The sequence below is a fragment of the Hylobates moloch genome, unplaced genomic scaffold, assembly GCF_009828535.3.
Source record: "Hylobates moloch isolate HMO894 unplaced genomic scaffold, HMol_V3 SCAFFOLD_15, whole genome shotgun sequence".
NCBI lineage: Eukaryota > Metazoa > Chordata > Mammalia > Primates > Hylobatidae > Hylobates > Hylobates moloch.
Genome location: NW_026652290.1, coordinates 12,887,123 through 12,906,738, shown reverse-complemented (window position 1 = coordinate 12,906,738; position 19,616 = coordinate 12,887,123). Strand labels below are relative to the sequence as shown.

Sequence of the window (19,616 nt, the reverse complement as noted above, 5' to 3'; positions counted from 1 at the left end):
CCCGGTTTTCACTCATGGATTAAAAGTTCAGTGCTCCCTACCCAGACTCTCTTGGGAGTTTGGTGACTCCTTAGAAGAGCAGACCTCCCCTGGGTGTTATAGTTCCTATCTGATTGTGATCATTTAAATAGCCCTATTACTTCATGGTAACATGTATGATTCCAACATTGTGGTGCCAAGGGCTTTCTGGCAGGACTTTTACTTGTGAAATTAACTCAGCCTGGAGGTCCCATACCTCCTAGATAATGTAATATAAGGACTCTAATCTAGAAACTTTTCAACTGAAAACCTAACAAATATCTGACTGTTTTGAGTTTTAGGTTTTAGAGAATCAAAGATTTTTGTGACATTTTTAATACTCCTCAAGTCATGTTTTGTTTTTATGCCACATTTTCTTCAGGATCACTTATTTACACTCAGGGAAAATAATTTTTTATCATATAATTCGAAAAGCTCCAACATTAAATAACTGAATCAAGTTGGAATCTGCATTAGGTCACAGGTTTTCCTTTTTTTATTTTTTGTTTTTCATTTATTTAAAAAAAAATTGTAGTGTTCCTACTAAGTGTGCTAAGCACTTCAAGACAACAAAGATTAAAGTGCTGAAAGAGTTCTGAATTTGGAAAGCTTAAAACTAGTACAGGATCAGGCTGGACAAGGTGTCTCACGCCTGTACTGCCAGCACTTTGGGAGGCCTAGGCAGGTGGATCACGAGGTCAGGAGATCGAGACCATCCTGGCTAACACGGTGAAACCCTGTCTCTACTAAAAATACAAAAAAATTAGGTGGGCGTGGTGGCGGGCGCCTGTAGTCCCAGCTACTCAGGAGGCTGAGGCAGGAGAATGGCGTGGACCCAGGAGGCAGAGCTTGCAGTGGGCCGAGATCATGCCACTGCACTCCAGCCTGGGTGGCAGGGCGAGACTCCATCTCAAAAAAAAAAAAAAAAAAAAAAAAAAACTAGTACAGGATTGGGAGGCTGAGAAGCAGGCAGATCACGAGGTCAGGAGTTCAAGACCAGCCTGACCAATATGATGAAATACAGTCTCTACTAAAAATAAAAAAATTAGCCGGGCATGGTGGTGCACACCTGTAGTCCCAGCTACTCAGAAGACTGAGGCAGGAGAATCACTTGAACCCGAGAGGCGGAGGTTGCAGTGAGCCAAGATTGCGCCACTGCACTCCATCCTGGGCTACAGAGAAAGACTCTGTCTCAAAACAAACAAACAACAACAACAAAAACAACAAAAAAACTCGTACAGGAAATAAAACGTGTACCTAAATGACTGGCATGCATGGCAGAAAGTGAGAGATAAGAGAGATCTCCAGAATTCCTACCCAGCTGGGAAGATTAGAGAGTTTTATGAAAGTGGCATTTGACTTGGGCCATAAAAGCTTAAAAGGATTTTAATATGGAGACCAAGGAAGAGGAGACTTGTTCTTGGAAAACTAAGGGTGGAAAGACAGAAGGACTCAGGATTGAGAGTCTGAATTCAATTGACAGCAAGAAGCCATTGGAAGACCCTGAAGACCATCCTGATCCAGTATGACACTTCTAAAATATACATCTAAGAGACAGATAGTCACAGTGAACCAAGAAGCAGAGAGACTTCTGTCAGTTTGCTAACTAGTCCTCTAAAATCTATTTTCTGAAACAGTCTATTGTCAAGTAAATTATACTTTAAAATATCTCTAGGCTTCCATTTAATGTTCATCCAAACTGGCATTTAAAGCACGACAATAGGGAACGCTCTGTATGTGAAAAGGAGCTGAATAAACGTGCTGAGAGCTCCCAGCTCGCTAGAAATTCAGGTGAACAGCACAAAGACCTTATTTGCATATGGGGGATCCAGAGAGCCTGTGCAGGGACCCTGGGTTTGGAGGAGATGCTTGTCAAGAGGTGCTAAGAACCCCCCCAAAGCAGGGGCTCACACTCATTCCCAGACGCCTGGGTGAGAGTCCATGGGGGTCCCCATGCAGGTCCCCGTGCAGCTGTGCCTGTGGGAGGCAGGGCTAAGTGGCCCCTCACTCACCGGTAATGTAGAAGGCCTTGTAACGCTCCAGGCGGACAGTCTGCAGGGCTCCAAACTCTCCAGCTGCCCCGCTGTTGGGGTGGAACAGCACCTGCGAAAGGGTGGCAGAGCTTACTAATAGAAAAATTGGCAGAACTCGGTGACTCATGCCGGTAATCCCAATACCTTGGGAGGTCGAGGCAGGAGGATCGCTTGAGCCTAGGAGTTTGAAACCAGCCTGGGCAACACGGCAAGACCCCTCCCTACAAAAAAAATACAAAAATTAACCAGGCATGGTGGTGCACACCTGTGGTCCTAGCTACTCGGAGGCTGAGGTGAGAGGATTGCTTGAGCCTGGGAGGTCAACACTGCAGTGAGCTATGATCATACCACTGCACTCCAGCCTGGGTGACAGAGCAAGATCCTGTCTCGAAACAGCAAAAGAAAATAAAACATGCTAGATGCTCCCTGGAAAATATTACTGTCTTTTGCAGGGTCTGGTCTCCCTATCCCTGTGCCCAAACACACACTGACAGATACAAGCCTGGAGTCCACACCAGCCAGCTCCAGGGAGCCTGTGAAGTTGTTATTTTGCTGGTTAATTGATGGCAATGGGTTATAACTCTGGAAGAGTAGGCAAAAGGTCCACTAGGTAGGTCAGATTTCTAGTCCTGACACCTGCTATGTAATTTGCAAAGTCCACAACAAAAGGCAAATCAGGGATACCTTGTTCACAAACTTAAAATTTCATGATGACCACGGCAGAGCTTTAAACCAAGCACAGGGTCCCTCCAAGTGCAGGGCTCTGTGTGGGGGGGCACCAGTCACAGGCCCACAAGGCCACCCTGCCTGAGTTCCAACCCCTCAGGGTCAGGATGGGCCCTGGGGACTTACTTGTTTTACAAGTATTTCCAGGGGTTCTGATGCAGGTGACTCTCAGATCTCTTTGAAGAAAGGCCTCTTTAGCATCAAGTCATTTTCCAACTCTCCCTCGAGCAAGGATGGTACAAAAGAAGGCATCCTTGATTTCCACAGAATCGGGCACAGCCCAGACTCTGGTCACAGACGCCCACAGCTATGACTCAACCCGACTATATTTGGATGGAGGAAATCTTTCCTCATCAGGTCACAAATAAAAGAATTACCCTACAGAATGGAAACACCTAAATCAGGGTTCTCGAGGGAAGGATGTGAAAGAAAATAAAAGGCCAGTGTCCTTGGTAGGCTGGTGGGTCTGGGCTAAAAGCATGAGACTGCCTTGGTATGAATCACAACCGTATATAGGGCTGGAAAGGCACTTACATGATTCAAGGTTTCCACGAGACTTAAAAAAAAAATGAGAAACATCTGTTGGAGCAGTAAACAGCTGTCCCCCCGAGTTTCACAGCTCTGAGAGGATGCCGCCGAGGTGGGGCTCCTCCCCACACCTGCGGCTTCCAGGTTCTCGTGACAATCCCTGCACAAACCCAGGGCGCGCATGATGACAGCAGGTTCCTTCCAAACAGGAAAAGAAGTCGTAACTGAAAACCCTCACTTCTTCCATCCCTGCAGAAAGCCAAGCCTCTTCACCACAGGAGACTGTTTTGTTTCCTTCTTGAGACAGCAGGAAGTGGGAGACTTGGAAAATCTATTGTCAACTGATATACGATGCACCCGGACATGCGGAAGATGGGAGTGAAGGCTTGCTGCTTCAGATCAGTCACAGTACTTGGGTCTCAGTCACAGAAATCCCATGAGGGTGGGCTGCTATATTCCCACTATTTATGTGGCATTACCAGAGGCAACTTCCAAAATCCACCAGGAAGCAAAACTGTGGGATGGCTCATTCTCAGAAACATAGATGGGCTTTGGAGAACTTGTCTATGCATTTTTTTTGTTTGAGCAGACCCATTATGGCTTTCTTGTTTATATCAACATAGGAAGGAAGTTGTCAAAAGTACACATGAATCACAGCTCTCTAGATGCCTGGTTCAAATTTCAAAGATGACTTTATCTTCTGCAAACTTGTTTTGCCTTCCTGGTGGCCTTTCTTGCTCTATTTTATCTTGTTTTGTTTTTTAAGCACGAGAGCATTCCTTTACCTTAGGTCCTACAGGGTGCTGATATAGCACCCCCTGAAGGTGGGCTTCTTCTCCATTCAGGTGGGGATGCACAGCTCACAGCCTCCAAAGGGGGTGGATGGGGGTGGTCAGTTTGCCAGCCACTCCAGATGACGTCTCCCACCACTAGGGGCCTCCCTAAGAGAAGTGATCGGCATTCTGGACATTAAAACTCAGCTTGTTTCCTCAATGTACGGCCTCCAGGGGCGTGTCAAGCATTTGATGACCCACAGCAGCCCCAGACTGTGTTAGGCTGGGCAGATGCAGAGCTGTTAGGGGAAGCATTCCTTCGTTGACAATTTCTGGACCTGATCATGACAACCTGGGGCTAAGATACGACCTGACGAGTGATGATGTTACCACCTTCAGCTTCCATCTGGAGTCAGGAAAGCACAAAGTGGGACCTTTGGTTCTAGGCTGTGCAGCCCTCCCCTTCCTGGCCCTCATCTCTCTCCTGGTGCCCCTCACTGCCTAGACACAGACCCATCAAGATCAGAAGCAGGAGGTTGAGCTGATGCAAGAACATGCAGCATGGTGTCAGCTGCTGTGGTTTTGAACATCACAGAGACAACGTCCCTAGAGGTTGACAGAGTGGGTTGTGAGAGGACCATCCAGTGTGGAACCGGAGCTCATTATGCGCATGACGCCTCTCAACTCTCTTGCTTCTCTCCTTAACTCTTGGTTACTTGGTTTGCAAGAGGGAAGGACTGGATTGCTGAGAAGCATTGGCATGTTGTTTCCAGCTGAATATCCAGGAGTTACTTTGAGCTTCTAGAACTGAAACTGTTTCTAAACCAACTCATATTGGAATCCTTGTAAGCCCAGGATGTTTCTGAGGGTGAACACAAATTGAGCTTATTTTAAAATACATATGTACACGTGTATGCATGTGTTACAGACATATGCATCTGCGTACACCTATGTATGTGTATATCGATATATGCGTATATATACGTATGTATACATGTGCCACACATTAATATAAATATGTGTGTATGCCTCTATGTATGTACCTGGACATATGCATATGTATACATGTATGTGTGTGCATGCATGTGTATACATATATGTGCATAGACATGCATATGCATACATATGTACACATGTATAGTGTATGAACATAAGCATATGTATATGTTTATATAGACACATGCATATGCAAACGTGTATGCATGTGTGGTATAAGCATGCATATGCATACATATGTATACATGTATGTATACACATGTGGATATGCATACATGTATATACATACATGGTATATAAACATGCATATGCAGGCCAGGCGCAGTGGCTCACGCCTGTAATCCCAGCACTTTGGGAGGCTGAGGCAGGCAGATCACCTGAGGTCAGGAGTTTGACACCAGCCTGGCCAACATGGTGAAACCCTGTCTCTACTAAAAATACAAAAATTAGCTGGGCGTGGTGGCATGCGCCTGTAATACCAGCTACTTGGGAGGCTGAGGCAGGAGAATCACTTGAACCCAGGAGGCGGAGGTTGCAGTGAGCCAAGATTGTGCCGCTGCACTCCAGCCTGGGTGACAGAGTGAGACTCCGTCTCACAAAATAAAATAAAATAAAATAAAATATGCATACACATGTCTAGAATATGCATGCACATGTATAATACACATGTACAGACATATGCACACATATGCATACATGTAAGTATGTATAGCACATTGTGTGTGTATGTGTCTGTGTATATATAATTCCTCATATTCTTACCTTCTAGCCTCCCCCATAGCTATTCCAAATGTGAGACAATTTACTCTTATTTCTTTAGGCCTATTACTTTGCTTTGATAGAGAGGACTGACTAGAGAAGACCAAACCCAAGTTCAGGTCCAGCAACTACCCACGTTGTCCTCAAACTTCAGAATCTTATCTCAAGTGTCTTCACTGACACTGCAGGCCTGCTCTGGGAGACTGAGTGTGACCCACAGGTGCCAGCCCCATGTGCTCTTAACCTTGAAGATACCATCAGCTGCTTCCCACAAGCAGTAAGCATGGCTGTTTCTTTCTGGGCCATGGGTGTGGTTAGGGAGCAAATCAGTCCTGACTCCAGCTGCATTGACCACGCCATCATACATCCCCACGATGATGCTGTGACTTGTATCTGATTTTCCAATCTGGTTCCTGGGCCTAAACCTGCTGGGCACTAGTTAGGATGGGGTCTCTACAAGCCTGCGCAAAACTCCAGTTAGAGCAAAAGCAGAGCTCTCCCGTCTGAGAAAGGAAGTTAGTGCATGAAGGAGCTGGCTCCCACAGGCAGTACCGACAACGTCAAGGAGACCACAGTCCTTGAAGCACTTCCTGATGACCCCAATTATTCCTAGCAGCCATGGTAATAAACACTCCGGAGCACCTCTCCAATGACGTCTGTGACAACCCTCCAGGGTCACATATTGCTAACTTCCAACCTCAAGGCGGAAACCATCTTCCTGCCTGGCTGCTCCTGCTTAGGGAGAAGGGCTCGGCCTGGAATGGTCTGCAGCTCCAGGGGGCAGATATTCTGGGGAGAAGCAGGACTTCAGAACACCTCTCAGGCCTCATCCAACAACCCCTAAAAACTGCATGAATGTGCACAGAAGCGCCGATGGCCCATTGAAGACCCATGTTCTGGTTTGCTGGGGGAGGCTGGGTGGGAAGGGCAGCTTTGGTAACTACCAGCCACAGGACACTTGTGTACATTTGAGTCACTTCCATGTGACCCTTAGCAAAGACATAAATAGACCCTTTGATGTGTGGGTCCCTCACCAAGAAGCTATGCATTTGCAGAGGGGACCCTGTGCTCCTTCCGCCTCCTTGCCTCCTCCTGCTTCCTCTTCCTTTTGGTGAAAGGAAAACACAGGGAAATGACAAGGAAAGGCCATGAGGCCTGACATTTCCTGGCTGTCACTGCCAATGAGTGCTTCAGAGTGCAAAGAGGGGACATTGAGGAGGTGACGCTGGGAAGTGGAAGCCCAAAGCCATTGCCAAGGACTGCTTGGTCAAGAACATGCTGCAGGTCGGATACAGTGGCTCACACCTGTAATCCCAGCACTTTGGGAGACCAAGGCGGGCTGATCACTTGAGGTCAGGAGTTCAAGATCAGCCTGGTCAAGAAGGTGAAACCTCACCTATACTAAAGATACAAAAATTAGCTGAGCATGGTGGCATGGGCCTGTAGTGCCAGCTACTTGGGAGGCTGAGGCAGCAGAATCGCTTGAACCCAGGAGGTGGGGGTTGCAGTGAGCTGAGATCACACCACTGCACTCCAGCCTGGGTGACACAGCAAGACTCCATCTCAAAAAAAAAAAAAAAAAACAGGCTGCCAAGAGTGTGCTGAGCCCTCTGGAACTGGGAGAATGTTGGATGTAAGGCCCTTGCTGGACCTGCTGTCTAAAGGGTCTTTCACTCATTTATTCATTTGTTCCTTCATTGGTTCATCCAGTTTGCATGGACTGAATGCTGGCTGACTGTAGGCAGTGAGAACTTGGAGCTCAACTCAACGGCTCAGATTCTTGCCCTCAAGAAGCTTCCATTCTAGAGGGAGAGGGTCACAATAAACAAGTTGCAGACACCAGTCAGTCATCTCATCTAACAAAACATACTGGGTAGCTATGTTACTAAATTAAATACATGCAGGAAAAGAAATTGCCCATTATAGGGAATGAGAACCTATATACACCCACCCTAAGCCAAATTGTTAGATATAAATCTGGACTGGGGGTTGGGGGTAGAAGGAGGCTCATCTCAAATGCTTCACCTTTTGGGGTCTGAACCAGCCACTTGCTTGCATCTTCTGAGGATGGTTCTGTCTGCACAGAGGTGAGAGGCAGCAGACCAGCCTCCTAAAGAGCCTACGTGTGGGCAAGTACCTCCTCCACTTACCCTGTGCCCAGGCTGTGACCGGCCAAAGAGCACCTCGGAGACGTCCACACCATCAAAGCGCCGTCCTTGAGGTAAGCTGGCCTGGGCCAGGGCTACCACAGTCGGAAAAATGTCCAGCACGCTGCAGAAATAACAAAACTGAGTTGGCCCCAGCTCTTCTGACTCGCTCCCTGACCCTGCCGTGTCAACACCCACCTGAACCAGCCCAGAGCAAGCACCGACAGCCTCTCCTATGGCCTGGCTTACCTTCTCTACCTGCTCATTTTTCCCTTCAGTTCCACCTGGATTTCTGCTCCTACAAGAGGCAGAATGGTGCAGCGGTTCAGCACCCAGGCCCTGCAGCCAGGCGTTGCCCGGGCTCAGATCCCAGCTCTGCCACGTATCTAGCTTCTCAAAGCCTCAGTTTTCAATTCTCTAAAATGGGTATGATATTTTAATAATATAGTAGTACCCCCTTATCAGAGACACATTCTAAGGGCCCCAGTGAATGCCTGGAACCTTGGATTGTACCGAACCTAACGGCCATAAATCAAACATGTTTATTCATTATTTTTTTAGAGACAGGGTCTTGCTCTGTCATCCAGGCTGGAGTGCAGTGGTGTGATCATAACTCACTGTAACCTCGAACTCCTGGGCTGAAGAAATTCTTGTCTGCCTCCAAGAGTAGCTGGGACTACAAGCATGTACCACCACACCTACAAAATTTCTTTGTTGTTTTATTGATTTTTATTTATTTATTTATTTATCTATTTATTTATTTTTATGTTTTGTAGAGACAAGGTCTTGCTATGTTGCCTAGGCTGGTTTCAAACTCCTGGCTTCAGGTGATTCTCCTGCCTCAGCCTCTCAAAGTGTTGGGATTGCAGACGCGAGCCACTGCGCCCGATCAGAACACATTTCTGTTCATGTCTCCCACTCACAAATGTAATGACTTTTCCATCTTAACTAAGTACTTACCATGAACTGTGGCCATAACTTTTGCAGTTTGAGGTGCAACAGCAAAATTAGCACAAATTTCTTTTTCCTTCTTTACAATTTCATGGATAGGAAATTCATTCTTGGTGGCTTATGCCTGTAATCTCAGCACTTTGGGAGGTCAAGGTGGGTGGATCAGTTGATTTTGTTCTGACATGAACAAAATCCACCAAAATGTGAATAAAGGCTGAACAATGGCCATGTGAACAGTGGCCAGTTTGAGAACAGCCTGGGCAATAAGGCAAAAAATCCCATCTCTACCAAAAAAAAAACAAAAAGAAAAAACAAAAAAATAGAAGATTCATTCTCACCAAAGATCTTAACAACCTCAGCATATAATTTCTTTTTCTTTCCCTTTTTTTTTTTTTTTTTTTTTTGAGATGGAGTCTTGCTCTGTTGCCCAGGCTGGAGGTGCAGTGGTGCAACCTTGGCTCACTGCAGCCCCTGCCTCCAGGGTTCAAGTGATTCTCCTGCATCAGCCTCCTAAGTAGTTAGATCTACAGGTGCATGCCAACACACCCAGCTAATTTTTGTATTTTTAGTAGAGATGGAGTTTGGACATGTTGGCCAGGTTGGTCTCAAACTCCTGACCTCAGGTGATCCACCTGCCTCAGTCTCCCAAAGGGCTGAGATTACAGGCAGGAGCCACTGTGTTCAGCCTTCTTTCCTTATTAAGTCAAGAACTTCACCTTTCACTTAAAGGAAGCACATTTCGGCTTCTCTTTGGCATATTCGAATTGCCCGCATCTTGCACGTTGGGGCCATTAGTAAGTAAAACCAAGTGTGACTGGAACACAAGCCCTGCTATATCTCGACAATCAATCTGATAACTGAGATGGCTACTAAGTGACTACCAGGCAGGTAGCGTATACAGCGTGGATCCACCAGACAAAGGGCTGACTCGTCCTGGACGTTACAGGGTGGGATGGTGCCAGACTTCACCACACTCCTCAAAATGTGCACAATTTAAAACTTAGATTCATTTCTATAATTTTCCATTTAATATTTTTAGACCATGGTTGATCACAGGTAACTAAAACTGCAGAAAGTGAAACCGTGGATAAAGGAGGACTGCTGTATTGGTGCCAGGTCACAGGTGGTTGTGTGCATGAAACACAAATGTAAGGCACAGAGAAGAAGACCTGGCACTCAGAAAGTACTCACTGGATGTTTGTGTCTTAATGATTCACAAGGGTAATCCCTGTGAGCCCACCTAAGAACTGAGGGGTTCTACCTGTCACCAGCTTGGTGACAGCCATTTGCTTAGAGGAAACAGTGTGGGACAGGTGTCCACAAGAGAATATTCACTGCATTTTCCATTGGGCGGGTCTCTGTGTTATAAAAGATTTAGTTTTTGTTCAAAATGCCATGATATGTGAAACATTCCATCTGCTTTATTTTAGCTCTTTTAGTCCATTACGAAGTAGTGAATGCGGCCAGGTGCGGTGCCTCACGCCTGTTATCCCAACACTTTGGGAGGCTGGGGTGGGTGGATCACCTGAGGCCAGAAGTTTGAGACCAGCCTGGCCAACATGGCGAAACCATGTCTCTACTAAAAATACAAAAATTAGCTGGTTGTGGTGGCACACACCTGTAATCCCACCTACTTGAGAGGCTGAGGCAGGTGAATGGCTTGAACCTGGGAGGTGGAGGTTGCAGTGAGCCGGGACTGCACCACTGCACTCCAGCCTGGGTAAAACAGTAAGACTCTGTCTCCAAAAATAAATAAATAAAAGTAGCGAATGTTTACGGTAGAAAAAATGACAGCATCCGGAAATATAAAAGAACAACACACACTTAGTCCGTCACCCAAAGGCAGCCATTGTTCATATTTTAGTGGATTTTGTTCATGTGACTTTTTAAAGCCATATGGTGCAAGGTTACTCTACCTATGGCACATCTTCCTCCAGCCTGTTGTGCTCATGTTGCGGGGGGAAAAATGTCTTCCGCAAGAACAGAGAGGCTGTCCCTTCAACAGAGCCGTTTATATGATGGCCAGGCCAACTGGAAGTCAGCAGGGCTTACTGGGACCAGGAGGACTGAGCTAATGGGAAGCTGGACTTTCCCAAGAAAGAGGCCCTGGTAGCCCTGAGGCTGGGCGCAGCAGCAGACTTCAGGCTTTTGCATGCACCATTCACTGGGAAGCCTCCAGGGCCACAGATCCCCACTTTCTCCAATCTGATATCTGAGGGCTGGGGGGATATCCGCCTTCTAAGGGGGCTGCAGAAAGGACCTGCTCTGAGGCTCCGTCTCCTGTTGGCCATCTCCTTCTCCTCTCCAGGGCTCTACCTACAACCCCAGGCACAATCTCTCTATTGACTACAGTACAGAGGGTTTCTGTTTGCCTTTGGCTCCCACAGTCCATGGAGCTGGTGGCTTATCTCTTAAGAAACAAGCTACAGGACCTGGCATCCCACTCTGATGCAAAGTCAAGAATGCAGAGTCAGCACTCGCAGAGCACGGAACAGTCCAGAAACCTGTCCAGAGTCCAAGGTTCCTGCCACAAACCGGAAAGCCAAGAGGACCACAAAGCAGTCTGAAAAGGCCGCGGTGGTTTGGAGCTGTTTGCTCGAGTTTTCTCTAAATTGTGCCCCTAAGAGAGATCAGCGTCACAGATGGGTCAAATCAGTCAGCAAGAGAAACAGGATCTGCGTTCGATTTTGGAAAGTATTGTGTACTTTCTTTTTCCATCTGATTTCCCCCCACTACTCTCTCCTGAGGTTTAGCATCCTAATTATATAGCACTAAGTCTAATGTTCACGGAATCCTAATGTCTCAGACTTTGGCAAGATCTTCAGAGGTACCTAGTCCACCCGGAGCACAAAGAAACCCTCTCACCCATGAGAAAAGCTTCAACATGTCCAGTGACTCAGGCCACTCAAGGCAGCCCCATCCCGATTTGGCAAGCGTGGGCTGTCAAACAGTCCTTCCTTAAGTAAAAGAAAAAGCCAAGCCCCTGAGCTTAGCCCTGGAAGAGGGAGATGGTCCCTGGCACACGCAGCCCAGTGTCATCCCAGGGCTGGGCCCCCAGCCTACATGAGGACTTGAAGAAAGCATCCGCCCTACTAAGGCTACCAAGGGCACCCCAGCTACTCTAAACCTCAAACCCCACCAGTGAAACTGGGCCTGGGAGTCTTTAAAACCTCGGAGAAAGAGACAAAATAAATACAAACCTATACTTTAAAGTTTCCCCTGTTCGTTTCGATGCCCGGCTTTTGGCAGAGCCACATTGCAGCTTTCATGGGACCTGGGCACTTCTGCCTTCGTGGGTCTCTTCCTTCACTAAAAAACAAACAAACAAAAAAGGACCGGGCACAGTGGCTCACAGTTGTAATCTCAGCCCTTTGGGAGGCCAAGGAGGGTGAATCACCTGAGGTCAGGAGTTCGAGACCAGTCTGGCCAACATGGTGAATCCCTGTCTCTACTAAAAATACAAAACAAATTAGCCAGGCACGGTGGCAGGCACCTGTAATCCCAGCTACCCGGGAGGCTGAGGCAGGAGAATCGCTTGAACCCAGGAGGTGGAGGTTGCAGTGATCCGAGATCATGCCATTGCACTCCAGCCTGAGTGACAAGAGGGAAACTCCATCTCAAAAAAAAAAAAAAAATTCCATGGAGTCGCACTATGCCTCATGGGTCTGATGGAGAAGTGGTTCCCGGCCTCTGATGGGATGAAACCCCACTTCAGTAGGCTTTTTGGTTGTGACAAGGGCAGTCATGAACCCATTTGTGATGACAGGAGAGGGCTGAGACTACTCTGCACAATGGCACAAAAGGCTGTCCTCAGAGTGGGCAGGGTGACATCTTTGCAGGTTGCATTGCCCTTATGAAAATATGTGCTTTTTCTTTCCCTGTGGCTCTGGCCAGCCCAGGCTCTGCAGGTTGTTCGTAGGAAGGGTGCATATTTGTGTTCTTATCCAAGGGGTTGCTGAAGGAACCTAGGAGTGGAGATGGGGCAGTGGTGGCGAGGAGGATGCAGAAAGGCCTGGCCTGCTGGGCAGATCATTTGAGGTCAGGAGTTCGAGACCAGCCTGCCGACATGATAAAACCCTGTCTCTACTAAAAAGACAAAAATTAGCCAGGCGTGGTGGCGCACGCCTGTAGTCCCAGCTACTGGGGAGACAGAGGCAGGAGAATCACTCGAACCCGGGAAGCAGAGGTTGCAGTGAGCCGAGATCACGTCATTGCACTCCAGCCTGGGCGAGAAGAGTGAAGGTCCATCTTGAAAGAAAGAAAGAGAGAGAGAGAGAGAGAGACAGAAAAGAAAAGAAAAGAAAAGAGAAGAGAAGAGAAGAGAAGAGAAGAGAAGAGAAGAGAAGAAAAGAAAAAAGAAAAGAAAAGAAAAGAAAGGCAGGCCTGGCCTGCTGGACCCCAAGGTGTGCAGGTGGAGGGTGGGGAAAGGGGAGTGGAAGGCCAATTCGGGGGCTCGTTCCAGGAGGAACCACATGGACTTCAAGATGCATAGTATGGGAACTGAGGTGCTGCGCTGGGCAGCCCTGGGGTGGAAGGCATCCCAGGATGAAGGCAGGGGACAGAGAAGCTGAGAATATTTTATCTGGAAAAAAGGTGGATCTGATCTAAGGACAGGAAGCGAGAGGCAGGAGGGGTTTGCTTGGGGATGGATTGGAGGTGCTTGGACCTGGACAGAGACAGAGGCTTTGTGTTCATCTCTCCCGAGTGAGGGCACAAAGAAAACTTCCTCTGAAGAAGAGGAAGGGACAGGGAACAGGAGGGATCATCCCTAGGCTGTGGGAGCAGTTCTTTCTTAGCACTGAGTTGTAAATTTCTTTCTGCATTTAGTTTTAAGTTTTCTCCTGCATTGTTCTTCCCTGTCATTATCCCTGAGAAAAGTGAGGTGCCCACCCCTTCCTGGTCTCAGCCGTGGAGATATGAGGGGCGAGCCTATGCTCACATTTGATGGGCAGCTTCCCTGGCACCCTCATCCACACATGGGTCCCTCTTAGAAGCCAGCATAGCCCCAACCACACCGATTTCAGGGAGAACCGGGGTCGCAGGGGTCCCAGAGCATCAGGGGATGCCCCCCAGCAAACCGAACACTTCTTACAGAGTAAAGAGAGCTGCCAAGAGTGGGGGTGGGGGTGAGACCACCTCCACCAACCGCCACCACCCACTGCCAGATCCAGGGAGGAGGAGAGGACTTGGAAAGGGGACCTGTGGTTAGGCCCTGCCTGGAGGTGACAGCTAAACCACAAGACACTGATGTGAGCACAGCCTCCTCGTAGCTTTTACTTCCAAGACCTGTGCCTTGAGACAGGCCAGAACCAGCTGAATCCCTCTTCCACACACCTGTCTTTCAGAGCCACGAGGTAGCCCAGGGAATTACCTGTTCTGGCTACACAGCAGCTTTAGCTGTTTCTCTCTCTCTCTTTTTTTTTTTTTTTTTAGACAGAGTCTCACTGTCACCCAGGCTGGAGAGCAATGGTGCAATCTCGGCTCACTGCAACCTCTGCCTCTTGGATTCAAGCAATTCTCCTGCCTCAGGCTCCTGAGTAGCTGGGATTACAGGCACGCGCCACCACGCCCGGCTAATTTTTGTATTTTTAGTAGAGACGGGGTTTCACCATGTTGGTCAGGCTGGTCTCGAACTCCTGACCTCGTGATCCACCCGCATCGGCCTCCCAAAGTGCTGGGATTACAGGCGTGAGCCACCGCGTCCGGTCTTAGCTGTTTTTCAAATAAGATTGTTTCAAGTCCTTTTTGCCATTCTGGTCACCTCATACTTGCCCTTCTTGTATATGGCTAAGAGAGCTTCCGCTAAAGCCGTAGTTCTCAGCCAGAGTGAGTTCATTCTCCCCGGGGACATTTGGCACTGTCTGGAAACGTTTTAATTGTACAACTTAGGGGATGGGGTGGGGACACGATTGGCATCTAATGGGTAGAAGCCAGGGCTGCTGCTAAACATCCTATAAAGCACACAGGACAGTCCTCCAAAACAAAGAGTGATCCAGCCCAAAATGCCGACCACGTCACGGTTGGGAAAGCCTGCAGCACAGTTTTAGGCTAAAACTACTGAAACTTTTTCCCACGTGCTGCCAAAGCCCTGCCCTCCTGAAGGTAAGGTAGCCCCTAAACAAAGAGCTTTCTGTCTGGTCTGCTCATGACTGCTACTTCCCCAGTCCCTGGAGTAATGATTGACCCATAGTTGGACATGGCAATAAATATCTGTGGAATAAGTGCATTGTCCCCGTTCTGTACTTGTGTCTGTGGAGGCAGGTCACGTGCAAGACCCTTCTTTCATCTTATGACATCACCCAGGTACACACCGATATTAACGTTGGTTATCTCTAAAACCAATGGGATCCATGTGAATGGATCCCCCGCCCCCTCTCCCACACATTCTCTTTTACTTCTCTGTATTCATATTTATATCAACTTGACCACTCTCTGATGCTCATAATTCCTCAGGGCCTCAAGGATATAGGTTTAAGGGACTCTGGCTTTAGCTCTTAGTGGCTTAAGGGAGTTATCTCTGATCTGGAAGATCTATATTCCTCAAGCAATAAAACAAGAGTAGGCGATATGCAGTCTGGGCGGAGGGTGCTGGGCTGGGATCCCAACAACATGAAGCATTAGCATCAATGTCTTGAATTTGGATCATAGTACCATTCTCTGTCAAGCTGACCCTGAGGTGTCAAGGGAAAGAGAAACACACACACACACAGCCTGTCCAGGCAGTAGGAAACTCCGCCCAAATTTGCTTAACATGGATTCACATGGGAAACAGCAAGAGGGTAAATCTATAGAGGTAAAACTGGCTGGCTGAAATCCAGCCTAATTTAATACCAAAAACTAGCCTTGGCTGGGTGTGATGGCTCATGCCTGTAATCCCAGTGCTTTGGGAGGCCCAGGAGGGAAGAGTGCTTGGGACCAGGAGTTCAGCACCAGCCTGGGCAACATTAAGAGATCCCATCCCTACAAAAAATTAAAAAATTAGCCAGGCATAGTGGCGCATGCCTGTAGTCCCAGCTACTCGGAAGGCTGAGATGGGAGGATTACACAAAACCCAGGAGTTCAAGGCTGCAGTGAGCTATGATCTCAGCACTGCACTTCAGCCTGGGCAACAGAGTGAGATCCTGTCTCTTAAAAATAAATAAATAAATAAATAAATAAATAAATAAATAAATAAATAAATAAATAAATAAAAAAAATAAAATGTATGTATATATGTGTGTGTGATACACTATATATTAGGTTGGTGCGAAAGTCATTGCGGTTTTTGCTACTAAAAGTAATGGCAAAAACCACAATGAATTTTGCGCCAACCTAATGTATCTCCTAGGAGGTACCGATACAGCGTATTGGTATTGTCCTGGTACAATTCTAGGGGCCCTCAGGCAGACACTGCCTTGTACCAAGAACTCGCTGCCTTGGGTCACCAAACCATCCCGTCAGTCAGTTGTCTCTTCTAAGGCCCTACATTATTAACGAGATGAGGCAGGTTTATTATGGTTGCCTGGAGGTGCAAACGCCGTTCTCCGATGAGAAGCCACTGCCTGGTTTTCTGTCAAGCAACTTGAGAGATGGCTGAGTTACTTGTCCATGTGCAGCGAGGCCCGTGAACACTTGGCCCCTCTTGTTAAGCACTTTGACTACACCAAGTCAGCCCTATAAAAGCAGCCTGCCTGGCCCTTTTCCCAGGCAGCCTGACATCACAGATTCCAGGCTCTGCTGTTGTTGTCACACCTGCTGGTACCCGCTGACAGCACACTGCCCCCTCCTGATTGTATAGGGCTGACCCGGAATTCCTGGGGGCCCCACAGGCTGCCAGGGGTGATGCCCACCCACCCCATACTTTGGCCCTGAAAGCTGTTTACCCTTTTCCCCTGGACTTTGAGTTTCTCCCCTCCTCCCCATTGGATCTAGGGAAGTCAGAGGGTGCCAATCAAGCTTGCCTGCCTCTACTCAGCTGTGTTCTTTACGCCAGAACTCACTGGGCTAATGGCAAAGAACTTTTGGAATTAGGAAATCGGTCTTTAACCAGCAGTTTTCTGGGCACATGAATGAGCCCAGAACCCACCCTACGGAGGGTTCCCCTTGTTAGTGAACACAGGGCAGAACCACAGAGAGGAAGGTCTTGTCTGAATTAGTGAAACGTCCCCAGGGTAAGTCATGGTTCCATAGCTGGGAAGACGTTGTTTTCACATAGACGCTGCACAGCCAAGTTCTTTGCCATGGAGATGGCCTCCTGGATCTGCCGTAATGCAGCGATAAGAGTAATGGTGAGACATCACATTTACCTGATGTGATGGGTCTGCAGTGAGCCACGCAGTGAGCTTCCTTCTAATAAAGGAAGCACCCAGACACTCAGCTCATTAAGAAGCTTCATGGCCAGAGGCAGGAGGAATGTCTTCACCTAAGGATTCATTATTTCCCTAATGGCCTGGCGGGGCCACCTTTCTTCTCCACCCTCCTCCAAGGAAAGTGGACATCTGGACTCCTTTCTTGGGGCCATCGGATTGCTAGAGATTAGCCGGCTTCTCACAGCCACCCCTAAGACACCTGCCTTAACCCCAAGGATGGAACAATCAGGGCTCAAAGGATCTATTGCCTCGGTCAGCTTGGCCCAGGCTGAGAGGGGAGATACTGCTGCTGCTGCCTTTTCTGCACTCTCTCCAGCGGACACAGCCAGGACCCAACGCTGATGTACGTGAAACCAACCAATCCCTTCTTCACTCAGGCGTTATTCCCAGAAGACGGCTCGAGTCCCACTTCACTGTTTCTCCCTCCCCTCCCCTCCTCTCCCCTCCCCTCTTCTCCCCTTCCCTCCCCTCCCCTCCCTTCTCTTCCCTTCCCTTCTTTTTAGAGATAGGGTCTTGCTATGTTGACCAGGGTAGTCTCACACTCCTGGCCTCAGCAATCCTCCTGCCTCAGCCTCCCAAAGTGCTAGGATTACAGAAGCGAGCCCCCACATGTGGCCCCACTTTACTATTACTTTCATCACTTCTACAATCAGAGTCTTGGAAGTGTCTGGAAACACCCAGCAAAGGCAAGTGGTGAATGACCTTCCTGAGGCCTCTAGCCACCCATGCCTCCGTCTAGCCACCCATGCCTCCGTCTAGCCACCCATGCCTCCATTTAGCCACCCATGCCTCCATCTAGCCACCCATGCCTCCATGACTTTTCTTGCTCTGGGCCCCAACATCTCAAGGTAGTTTGGGTCTCATACCTTAACAAGGCAGTGCTGGTGACATTAACTGGAACTCTGCCAGGCCAGTAAGCCAGTGCCGGGACCCGGTGCCCTCCTTCCCAGGTCGTCTGCTTGGCTGGACTTCCCCCTGTGAGAGGAGGGGAGGCAGCTGGTTCATCCATGGTGATAACTCGAGACCTCTTTTCAGCTAAGAGCTAGTCTCTGGGAGAACCCCTCTCTGAGTTTCCAATAACCCCAACAAAGGACTGACTTTTTTGGTAACCAACTATTTCCCTCAACTAGCTGGTGTCTTTCAAAATATGCTTTTTATTTTACTGGACTTCAGATGTAAAAAGTTGCCTCACTCTACTGAATCACCTCATTTTATTTTCTTCATGAGACCTTCTCCACTGTAAATTATTTTTTCATTTATTGGTTTGCTTGTTGTGTGTCTCAACACCATGAGACTTCATGAGTCTCGTGCACCTAAGACACAGTGGGGCTTAACAAATCTTTGTTGAGTAAGTGAATTTCTCTTCCTGGTGATCATAATGTGACTGTCTGTTTAGGATGAAGAAATACAACTATTAAAGAAGAGAGAAAGAAGGAAACTTCTGCAGCTATTTGATCTGCTCAACGTCCAAGAACCGATCTGGCATGGATTTTATGGCTTTATTTTGTTTTGCTTAGCTTTGTTTTTCCTTGAATTAATGAGTTGTTCTGATGTTATGGAGACAGTGTCAGTAATAGCTCTAACCTCTTGCCTCCTGGGGGAGGTAAGAACCAACTACGTGCAATCTATGAATTTCCACTTTGGTTATTAAAAGAATTATTTTTGTAACCATTAAGTCAAAAGTGACCACCAGTATAATGATGGCTAGTGGGCTGGAAGAGATGAGGTCATGTTTGATGGAAACATCCTGAATACATGTTGGGTTGCATTAACCACGGCCATCCCACCACCCCCACACACACCCCACCCTCATCCTGGTTGAGCCAAGGGCCAAGGATCCCACAAAGTTAGCGTGTGCACAGCCTTTCCAAGGCAAGTGCTGTGTGTGGCTCACACACACTGTGGTCATGCAATTTCCCTTTGTTTGGCTGGTGTGAATAATAAAAGCAATTATGTGGGGAGGAGCGTGGGGAGGAACAAGATGAAGGCTTCTGTCGCCCTGTACTAGCACTGTTGCAAACGGAACCTTTGATGTCCCTGGCCTAGCACACCACACGGGAAATTCTCAGCATTCTTAGGACTCTTTCATAATCAGCTTTGGAGTCCCTCAAGTTTTGAAGTAAGAAACAAAACACAAAATAACTTACGTCCTATGGACTGTTTATGTTTAAGGGTGTGGGGTTCAAAAATCCAGTTGGAGTCTCTGCAGGCTGAATGAGACGCTCTTTGATCTAGCCCAGCATTTCCCAAATACATCCTTCCTATCGAGAGCCATGTCTCCCATAAATACATATAGCTCCCTCCAATTTATTCACGCACTTGGAACAAAGAATCCAG

At 47.8% G+C, this 19,616-nt stretch overlaps 1 protein-coding gene across 5 annotated transcripts in view; it reads right to left on the bottom strand.

The window, feature by feature from the left end:
* ARSG (arylsulfatase G) overlaps positions 1-19,616 on the bottom strand; it is a 186,525-nt gene that overhangs the window by 43,205 nt on the left and 123,704 nt on the right. For all 5 annotated transcript variants that reach the window (XM_032177837.2, XM_032177839.1, XM_032177841.2 and 2 more), the window contains 3 exons: positions 18,146-18,254; positions 7,984-8,104; positions 2,031-2,121 (listed from right to left, as the gene is read on the bottom strand). In XM_032177837.2, the coding sequence (XP_032033728.1) occupies positions 2,031-2,121; positions 7,984-8,104; positions 18,146-18,254 (321 nt within the window). The remainder of the gene's footprint in view (positions 1-2,030; positions 2,122-7,983; positions 8,105-18,145; positions 18,255-19,616) is intronic.